This window comes from Odontomachus brunneus, unplaced genomic scaffold (assembly GCF_010583005.1).
Source record: "Odontomachus brunneus isolate Ranch 3 - 2012 unplaced genomic scaffold, Obru_v1 Obru_scaffold_072, whole genome shotgun sequence".
Lineage (NCBI taxonomy): Eukaryota > Metazoa > Arthropoda > Insecta > Hymenoptera > Formicidae > Odontomachus > Odontomachus brunneus.
In genome coordinates this window covers 1,278,633-1,289,478 of record NW_022639522.1, presented here as the reverse complement: position 1 = coordinate 1,289,478, position 10,846 = coordinate 1,278,633, and the positions used below count along the sequence as shown (strand labels likewise).

Sequence of the window (10,846 nt, the reverse complement as noted above, 5' to 3'; positions counted from 1 at the left end):
ATATATATATATATTAGCAAATCTTTTAGCTATCACAACTAAATAACTTTGCTATGAAAGCAAGAAAATTTGCTCCTGCAGCTAATATTTTTAGTTGTCCATATACGGAGAAAAATAATTTACTGGCCCAGTAAATTTTCTGCTAATCTAGCAAAATCTTTTCCTTACTATATGGATAGCAAGAAGACTTGCTAATCACTATTTGTTGGATATAATTTGCTGAATCTACAAATTATTTTGCTGTAAGAACCATGATGGATTTATATAAATAGTTGCAGTTTTGCTCCGATAGCAAATAAATTTGCTAAGGATTATTTTGCATCGGTAGCAAATTAACGTGATTCTTAGGACAAATACTCAAACAATTTTTTTTATCCTGGCAACGAAAGTACTTCTGCTCTGATAACGAATAATTTGTAAAATTAGTTACGTCAACTAAATTTTTTTGCTGTCACTACGAATATGTAGTAGCAACGACGATTTTGCTAAAAGAGCAAAATTATTTTTCTCCGTGTATATTAGCAAATCGTTTTTTTCCGTGCATATAGACAGGTTTTCTATTTTATATGTATAGATAATTACAAAATAATTCATTAAAAACTGTATGTGTATATTCTATTTACACACAAAGAAAAATAATTTTGTTCTTTTAACAAAATCATCACTACTGCTACATATTCGTAGTGACATCAAAAAAATTTAGTTGACGTAACTAATTTTACAAATTATTCGTTATCAGAGCAGAAGTAGTTTCGTTGCCAGGATAGAAATTATTCGTTGAGTGTATTTCTCCTAAGAATCACGTTAATTTGCTATTGATGCAAAATAATGTATCCTTAGCAAATTTATTTTCTATCAGAGCAAAACTGCAATTGCTTATATAAATCCATCATGATTTTTACAGCAAAATAATTTGTAGATTTAACAAATGATATCCAGCAAATAGTGATTAGTACTCTTAGCAAATCTTTTTGCTATCCATATAATAACGAAAAGATTTTGCTAGGCCAGCAGAAAATTTGCTGGGCCAGCAAATTATTTTTCTCCGTGCACACAAAACTCCTTAGTCTTCACCTGTACACTCGCCATTGATATATTTTTCTCTGAGTGTACGATATATATACCGAAGGCGGAACACAATTAGGCGCGCTCGCGTTGTTCCACTTCCCGTCTATTTTAGAGTCAGCCGATACAATTTTGCTCATCCTTCGCGAGCGCTTCAGAAAATAATAATGAGGACCTATTAACCTGCTCCCGTTATCATGAACGCATCGACAAAATCACGATCGACGGTCATTCTAAATATACACGCAAGTGAAACCGTTGATTTGATAATGAGTCGTCATTACACTCAATGGCTGAATGGCTGAATGCGAGAACGATTATAACACGGCCTCTCGCTACTTGTATCGATAATCTCCCCGCCGTCGATCGATGACGTCCGAAGGATCGATCGATCGGCGAAGCCCTCGGGCCTCTCTTTCTCTCGCGCGCGCGCGCGGACTCGCCAGTAACGGTGATCGCTTCGTGCCGGCTATTTCGCGTAATCAACGCCGCTTAACACCTGCGGCCGCCATCGTCGGCAGATCGATCGCGATCGCGCCTGATCCGAACGGGACTCAACCTGAGAACGTTGCCGCGCGGCGGTTGTTCGCGAATAACACCGCGGCTCATCCGTTCGCGCAGAGTTTGCGTCCGATGAATATTTCGCGGATTTCCGTCGAGAATCGAGAAATCAGCGATAGGTGCAATCGGATCTGACTTCTACGTTATATTCTGCCATCCGCGTAGACAATATCTCGGTGGAAGCTGATCGCGAATGTGTGAATCCCGATCGATCGTGTTCTCGCGCAAAGCTGCGAGGAGAGATCACACGAAGGAGAAATTGGCCAGGCAAATTGTGTTTATCAGACTGACACCCTGTGCGCGCGAGCTGAGGATTCATTGCGCACCGTTCGACCTTTCCCACTTTAGTCGACTTCGGAATCGTACACGGAAAACAGAGATTTCTCTGCCGCAGCTGCTCATGGTGTTTGCCGAAAATGTATTCGTCGCGCTAACGAAAAAAAGTGCAATTTCCTCTCTTTTCCACGGGACTTCGTAAAACTTGGAATGTTATACAATAAATGAAATATCGATTTAAAGTTTAGGAAGAGTAGATTGAGAATATAAAATTTCAATATTATCCTCGTAGTCGTTTGGGAGGCAAACGGCCTAGAGAAAGTTGCGATCTGAACAAACAGTCATACTATTGGGATTGCAACCTTTTGGGCCGTTTATCTCTCAAACGATTGTAAGAGTAATATCGATACTTTATATTTTTAATCTGTTCGACATAAGCTTCAAATCAATATATCATTGATTGGAATATTCCAATAGTTTTGAGAAAGATGCGAAATGTCTGTGGGCACTTAATTTACACTGTGCTGCTGTAACAAATATTTTTGCTACATTGGAACAATTATTTTTTATTTAGAACCACGATATTTGGTACACACGACTTGATTAACAATATTATGTTTTTACTTGTATACGTATTATTGAGAAAACGTACGTAACTAAATTTTTTAGATAGTTGCAGATACCAAACATTTTTAGTTGATCCTATTTTAATCAAATTTTTATTCGGGCAAATTTTATCAAATTTTCGTTTCGTCAGCGAAATTTTTTTCAGTACAGAGGAGAAAACAGTATGGCTGGGCCACGCATAAATCTAGTTGTGCTAGTTGGTTGAGTCCGGTTGGCGCAACTAGATTTATGTGTGGATCAACTATACTGTATACTATATACTGTATACACGGGAAAAAAGATTTCAGTTCGTGTAACTAAATGGGGAGCAAACAAAAAATTCGCTGACGAGAAATAATATATCTGTTGTCGTAAAAACATTTGTTTCTGAACATTCAACTGCATTAAAACTCGGTTGAGGCAACTGAAGCGAAAATTGACTGAAACCTCCTGCGGGAATCTTTTTGCTCCTGCAACCGAATTTTTCATCTGGTTACTGGATAACAGAAAATTCAGTTATACTAATAAAGTTGTTTTTTTCTGTATTACATGAATTATTTTAATATTTTTAACTAAAATATTTTGTACGTATGATTTGGTTGGCGTTTTTCACTTGTAACAAATACACGTATTATTGAAAAAGCAAAATACACGTAACGGCAATTAAAGTTTCCGATTGCCAAACATTTTTGGTTGATCCCATTTTAATCAAATTACGGTACCAAATTCTCGTTTTGACAACAAAATCCTTTTTCAGTGTACTAAGTCGCTTTCACATATAGAAAAAAAATAAAATATGAAAATTTATTTGTGGAATACAAAGTTTATCTCTGTAAAAAACTTCTTTCTCTGAAATAAAGAAGATTATTAAAGTTACCTTCGAAATAAACAAGTTTATTTCTGTAAAAATAAGATTTATTTCTGTGAAGTAAAATTTATATCCCACAAATGAATTTTCAAGTATTTCTTTTCGCAATGTAGCTAAATATACGTCTACTGGCAGCTATACTTTTAGATGTCCATATTACAACGAAATTCAGCTCTTTGTTTTCCGTTTTTTCCGAATGTTATGCTCTCTGTGTGGTATGTGGTGCAACGATAAATGCACAGAAAGAAAATACTTGAAAATTTATTTGTATGTGGGATATAAAGAATTTCATTCATAGAAATAAATTTCATTTCGCAGAAGTGAACTTCATTTTACTGAAATAAACCTCATGACCCACAAATAAATAGTTTCGAGTATTTTTTTTCTCAGTACGTAGATCGTCGATCGGACGAAGTATCGTAGAAAGTATCGACGGATCGTCGGCCTCTGATTTTTACCATCGAAAGTGATTAACGGATGTCGCGCGATATAATCAAATAATGGAGAGAGGCGTGCCGCCCTTCTCGTCGGAATGCGAAATTATTCGCGCTTCCTGCTGCTCGCTCGCTCCGGCGACCGAGTGACTCTTCTCTCGGTCGGCGAAAGTACGCGAAAAACACATCGTGGCCGTGTTGTTACATTCGCCACGGATTACGCGGAACGTTACCCGCTACACGATACCTTATAATATCTATGATGTCAATAAAACTCGGATCCTGCATAAACAGCGTAAATTGAAACACGCGCGCGTGCATAGTCTCAATTTCACAAGATACGCTGTTCATTTATTTACCTTCGTGACACACCGTTGATTTATTTACCGTCGAGATACACCGTTGATTTATTTACTCTGACGGGAGCTCGTGTATATCTCTCGTGGTGGACTTTACGACGAAGATATTTTGAGACTCGATTTATTATCATACCATCGTCGCGTTGTGTTTCCCCGTTTCTTTCTGTGTCTTTAATTGGCCGTAGTTATGCGAGAATGATCTCTCCGCGCATCAAGTACCTACGCCTTCTACTTTTCGAGAAAAATAAAAATAGAAATTTAATATATATAGTTTAAAGAGTGTAGATAGCATTCAAGTTATTCGTAATCGTTCAAGAGATCAAATAATTTTCTTCTCTTTGAGGTCAATTTTCTTTTCCTTATTCATCAGCAAAATTAATCTTTGAAAAAGTAAGTGAAAACTTGGTTGCAAATCCCGCGAAATTTCTGCTGTTTCTTTCCGGTGCGGAAAGATGCGCGATCAGACGAGTTTCACCCACGGACATAGTATACATGGACTCCGAACGCCCTTTGTTCTGTCGTCTAATTGAGTGAAGCTAACATCTAGAAAGAGAGCGAGATTAGAGGGGCTTTAATTTTCTCCCTGTTTTATTACTTTCTTGTTGCGCGTGCATCCATTTCTCGTTTCTATAAACAGATCAACAAGATTAATCTTTGAAAATGGATAAGAAAGGCGTAACTAATAGAAAATATTTCTACTATTTCTTAATTAACTTGAAGTTAAGACTTGGATCTTTTTTGTTTTATGCAGAGGGATATAATGGAGAGTACATTGGTAAGAAAAACTAAAAAATCATAACTCGCGAGTCGGATCATTCTTGCCCAACTATGGCCGAATCTGTCAGGTGAAACCATAGACATAATATATAGGGTGGTTATAAAGTTATTTCCCTACTTTAAAATTCCATAACTTCCATGAAATTGCTCGTCTGATTCCTATATGATTTAACATGGATATTCAGGGCACTAATAAGTTTTGTTGGAAATTATAAAAAAGAATTTTTGAGAACTTTCAAAAACAATATTTTTTTAACTATAATTATAATTTCTTATTTAGCTTTTATAAAAATATTTGTTTTTTTTTTATTTTTTTTGAAAAAATAAAGGATTAAAAAATAAATATTTTACGATATAAAAGTAATTTTAATGTAATTGTTCAATGTGTTGTCCATTATTCTCTTCGATTTCCTGTAGATGTGGAATTGTAAACGGCGTTTTCGAGCATTTCAGGTGTTATCCCACGAATAGCTTCTCTAATCGAATCCTTTCATTGTTAATCATTTATTTCCTCAAAAAATTTAAAAAAAAACAAAAATTTTTATAAAAACCAAATAAGAAATTATAATTATAGCTAAAAAATGTCGTTTTTTGAAAGTTCTCAAAATTCTTTTTTATAATTTCTAACAAAAACTTATTAGTGCCCTGAATATCCATGACAAGTGTTATTGGAATTGGACGAGCAATTTTATAGTTATGGCATTTTAAAGTAGGGAAGTAACTTTATAACCACTTTTTACATAGACAATCAAACAATCAGAAAAGTGAAACCAAAATGTACAGCCCCTCTGTTCTCTGTCTCTTTCTGCACAGACAAAATAAGATTTAAGTAAGACTTTTGTTTGCCAGCCCAATCAGGGTGCGCTCTATAATATTATAGAAACGAGAAATGGATGCACGCGCAACAAAAAAGTAACAAAATAGGGCGAAAATTAAAGCCTCTCTAATCTCGCTCTCTTTCTAGATGTTGGCTTCACTCAATTAGACGACAATTAGAACAAAGGGCGTTCGGAGTCCATGTATACTATATCCATGGGTGAAACTCGTCTGATCGCGCATCTTTCCGCGCCGGAAAGAAACAGCAAAAATTTCGCGGGATTCGCAACCAAGTTTTCACTTTCGCATGTTTCATCGCGGCGCGCGATTGATCGCGCTCGCGCACGACCTTCGGTTCTCTCGAGTGTTTTCACGACCATTGTCAACTCGATCGTTGTATTCGCTTCAGTCGATGATACGCGGGCAGGCACGGTGATACTCCACGATCGACTGGTCATTCAATGGACGAAAGTTCAAACGCGTTTCATTGTTCACCGGGGACTCTACCGGGACAGTATTATCAATTCTCCGACGGACGGTCGCGCGTTCTCATAAATATTCAATCGCGTAACTCCAATGATCTAACTGATTATGCCAGGTCGAGGTGGCGGGGACTGTTGGGTGCGCGCGCGAAGGAGGCGATGTAAAAATAGTCGCGACATTATCGAGTGCGGCAGTGTGCGCGACATGCTCTCGCGGAGAGCAGATATACGCGTGTTAAGCTCCGATAACAATCACTTAAGCAGAACTATACGGTTGTATCAACAGAGTTCTTTCACCGGACATAAACGATAAACGTGGTCTCTCTTTCTCTCAGTCTCCTTCCCTCTCCCGGGCTGTGCTCGTTAATACCGGTCGACCGTCGTTTTATCGGTGCCACTCTCGTTCGTTCGTTCGTTCCATCGAGCGACTCGCGTTACGGTCGCGAACATTCCCCTCTCTTTTTTCCTTTTTTTGCGCCTCTTTTTTCTCAATGAGATATTTCAGGCGCCCGCAATTTATCTACGGCTCGGCGCGATCGAGAACGAGAAACAAAACACCCTCTTTGGCGTTTCGTCACACGGCACATGGCCCCGCGGCTCGATCTACTATCCGGTTTAACAACGACCGCGGCCAGACGTAATTTATTTCCCAAGCGTATTCAGCGGAGACATGGTACAAATATTGACGCGCGACAAATCGTTTCTCGTTCTCTTGCGTGCGCTCTCTCGGCGCTCGCTCCGCCGGAAGTCAGCGACGACAGTTACCCTCGCGGAAATGCGGCCGATCGATCGTAAATCGAGAAGCGTACGCGGAATCGAGATCGACGCGATCTGGGAACTCGCTTCTCCGAAGGCGACGTTCCAGTTCCTCGTCTCGAGAGACGTTCGTTTACCCCCCGATCGAGTTTCTGCCGTCGCGCTCCAGGGGGTCGGAGGGGGTAACGGGAGCCGTAAAACAGTGTTGGAACGTCTCTCCTCAGAGAGAGAGAGAGAGAGAGAGAGAGAGAGAGAGAGAGAGAGAGAGAAAGAGAGAGCGAACAAGAAAGAAAGAGAGAGAGAGAGAGCGTGAACCTCGTGTTATACAGACGGAGCTAACTGTAGTCTGTCTTCCTTCCCCCGTATTTATTAATTCTCAGCCGGTGCATGTACTGCGCACACGGTGCAACGGACGAGCACCAGATGACCGGCGTGCGCGCGGTTGTTACGATTAGAATTGCTTAGAAGCGCGGCGATACTGCGCAAAAGTGGCCAGCGTCAGTTCCTTTGAACCATCACTATCCAAGAGAGGCCCGAAGGCGCCGATATTTTTACATTATCGATTACGAGCATCGGCTATCGACGCGCCACCGAATATTTCCGCTCCCTGACGCGAGCGCACAATTCGCACGCAGATTACGCAACAATCAGTTTGATTATTGATATTTTTGAGCACAGAGACACATAATTCGGAGGTAACGGGAATTTCCGCATTATATTATTGAACGATATGCTTAATTGAATTAGCAATGCGCGATCGTGCGCAACGAGGCAGATTAATTTCTAATACGAGTGCTCCCCGCAAATCGCCGCGCACGACCGGCGATAGATGGGATTTTCTGAGCAAAACGATCCAGCGCAGAATCGCACAGATGTTCGCGCTTCCAATGACATCGCTGATTCTCTCTCTCTCTCTTTCTCTCCGGTTCGTTCACCTCGACGATTATTGCTGCAACTTTAACAACCGTTTCAGACGTCCATACGCGGAGAGAATATTGTAGTTTTTCTTTTTCATATATGCTCTTTTCATTTTTGTCATGTATTCAGTGAAACAGACTGTCAGTAAGTCCGTCTTACTAAAGAAAATAATAGAATCTTCGCTAAAAACATAACAGATTTCGCTAGAAACGCAGCAAGGTGTTTTAGTAGCACACATTCCACTTCCTGGAATATGAGTAGCGCGTGTGAAACGAGAGGATAGTGAGTTACCGCGAAATATCGATCTATTTCTGAGTGACAAAAAATCCTACAGTACATTTTTCCAATTCGTCGGATCGTTCCCCGTTCTCTCCCGTCTGTTTTCGTTCCCAACAGTTCCCGTTAGCCGGGAACTGTTCTGCCACGATCACGCGTTCTCATTGACACCATCACAAGAGGCGCGGGCAAAATGCGTACGGCTAAGTGATCGCGGGACTAAGCGATTACACGAAAGGTGATTCCGCAATTAAGATCCGTATTCTTCTAGATGGCTGGTAATCCTCGCACGGTTAGAAAGCCGTGGTGCGTCGTTCCCTCGGCAGGGCTCGTGTGATATGTACCGGGCGGTCGCGGAATATCGCGTCGTCGCGCGTATGTGCGTGCGTGTGTGTGTGTGTGTGTGAGTGCATGTACGTGAGTGCGTCGTGCTAGCGCGTGCTCGCTTGAGGAAAGACAGTGTGACACGAGGTCTCCGGAGCCCACGGTGTAGCAGTGACGTACACGGGAGTAACTGGTGAACGTGGGTGAACGCGCGAACGAGGAACAACGACGACGGCGACGACGAGGACGAGAAGAGAGCGAGCTCTAACCCGATAATAAATAACGCGGGAGAAATGTTCAAACTGGCCGGACGCCACGAGTGGGAGGCTTGTACAAAAGGTAAATGGAATATCCAGAGCGTGGGCGGCAAGGGAAAGAAAGCCGTTCTGCGAGGATATATAAGGGGATATAAGGGGATCGCTGATGATTGATCCAAGAGAGCTTTCGCGTTGCGATAACTGGCTGCTGGTGGGTCCGTGACGAGGGTGACGTGGATCGAAACTTCGGCCCTTGAATTGGAAGATGATTTTCGTTGAAGGTCAATTGGCGGCGAACCGATTGTTTTGACACCATTTAGATTCTTCGGCGGGATTGATGTCGTGTTTAAATCGGCGAGAATTTGACGACCACTTTATTTGTGCACTCTGAGAGAGAAAATGGTTGAGATTTAACTAAAGTTGTAGTTATTTTTTACATCAACTATATTTCTTTAATTATTCTAACACGAAAATGGTAATGACATGCATATAAGATTATTACCATTCACATTATAGTGGAAATGAATAAAAAATTGGTTTTCTTGGCCACAACTTATAGTAATTGTTTCTCTATGTATGTGTGGTTACATTTCTTTCTCTGATCTTGAATATTATCTGAGTATTTTTAGAGAACAATTTATAGAGAAATTAAGATGATTTTGTGTCAAAGTTGAGTTTATTTAAAATTGAAAAAAATCGTATCGTCTATTCGCTCCGTTTGTATCGCGCATTAGCGGAGCTTAACTTGTCGATAGGGTTGCCGTTGCCATTCTCGCGTGCTGTTTCCATAAGTGATTTATTCTTTACTGTTCTCTCTGTATTCTTCAAATCGCATTTCTGCGATATCCCGGCGAGGGAGATTTGTATTCTGCCAAGTAAAGACAGAATGATGAAACGCGCGGCTAACGATATGTGTCGCGACACGTCCGGCCGATGAAAGCAAGTATATATTTACAAACAGAACTGTATCCATGTCGAGGCATCGACAAATGTTACATATTCAAGTAGATGAGAGTGGCCGAGATGTCTGCGATATACTTCAAATATGTCGAATACTTTCAGCTCTCTCTCAGAAGAGAAAAATTTACATATCCACTGTACTTTAGGTTCAATCCATCTTGTAGCGTGCGGACACGCTAGTAAGATAAACAGAGTCTCACATAGGACTTTAGATATCTCTCTTATTTCTTATGCACGGAAAGAGAAAGTATTAAATTAAATTTGAAGAAAATTTGAGTTTTTGTGTAAATTGGATATGTTACGGTGATAAAAATTTAGAAAATTAATATGAGATCGTAGATAATTAGACAAATTGAATTATCTCAAAAATAAAAATTCTCTTTTTGCAATTTTACCCCGCGCTTCTCAGTATACTGAAAGAAAAATTACCTCTCAGTATACTGGAAGAAAAATTATCTAATAATTAAGAAATACTTATATTCGATACTACATTTATAATAATATATACAGAGTGTTGAAAAACAACATGGCACAAATTTATATACGTGTTCCTCAGACAATTCTAAGAACAAAAGTTCATATAAACATGTATCCGAAACGGTTTAATTTTTGAGATATAATTTTTTTTAATAATATAATAATAATAATAAATAATAAAAATAATAAATTGTCTTAAAAACATTGAATTTTTAAAATCTGGTATTCAAACAGAATTTTTTTTCTTTTCACAAAGATAGGGTTAAAACTACCTCATGCTTTTCTTATCATCCTTATTTCCCCCTTATTACCTTAGTTTTCACTTAAAAACTTTTTTGGCATTTTTAGAAAGGGTTTACTTAAGCACAGACATGTGCCAAATTTTATTTAATTATTTTCGTTAGTTTCCAAGTTATTATCGTTACAAAAAAAAAATTGCAATTTTCAATGTTCTCTACCTCAAAAACTAAGCCGTTTTGGACACATGTAAACTTTTGTTCTTAGAATTGTCTGAGGAACACGTAGATAAATTTGTGCTATGTTGTTTTTCAATACCCTGTATATATATATATATATATATATATATATATATATATATATATATATATATATATATATATATATATATATATAT

General features: G+C 39.1%; 1 protein-coding gene across 4 annotated transcripts in view; it reads left to right on the top strand.

The window, feature by feature from the left end:
* The window catches only part of LOC116847000 (SLIT-ROBO Rho GTPase-activating protein 1-like), a 101,823-nt gene that overhangs the window by 53,267 nt on the left and 37,710 nt on the right, over positions 1–10,846 (top strand). The window contains exons 1-2 of one of the 4 annotated variants that reach the window (XM_032821536.1): positions 978–2,044; positions 8,466–8,857. The exons of 2 other annotated variants lie outside the window; for them this stretch is intronic. In XM_032821536.1, coding sequence (XP_032677427.1) covers positions 8,812–8,857 — 46 coding nt within the window. In that variant the 5' untranslated portion in view covers positions 978–2,044; positions 8,466–8,811. Of the gene's footprint in view, positions 1–977; positions 2,045–8,465; positions 8,858–10,846 lie in introns of those variants that run through there. One more of the 4 variants, XM_032821537.1, reaches the window with a different exon arrangement.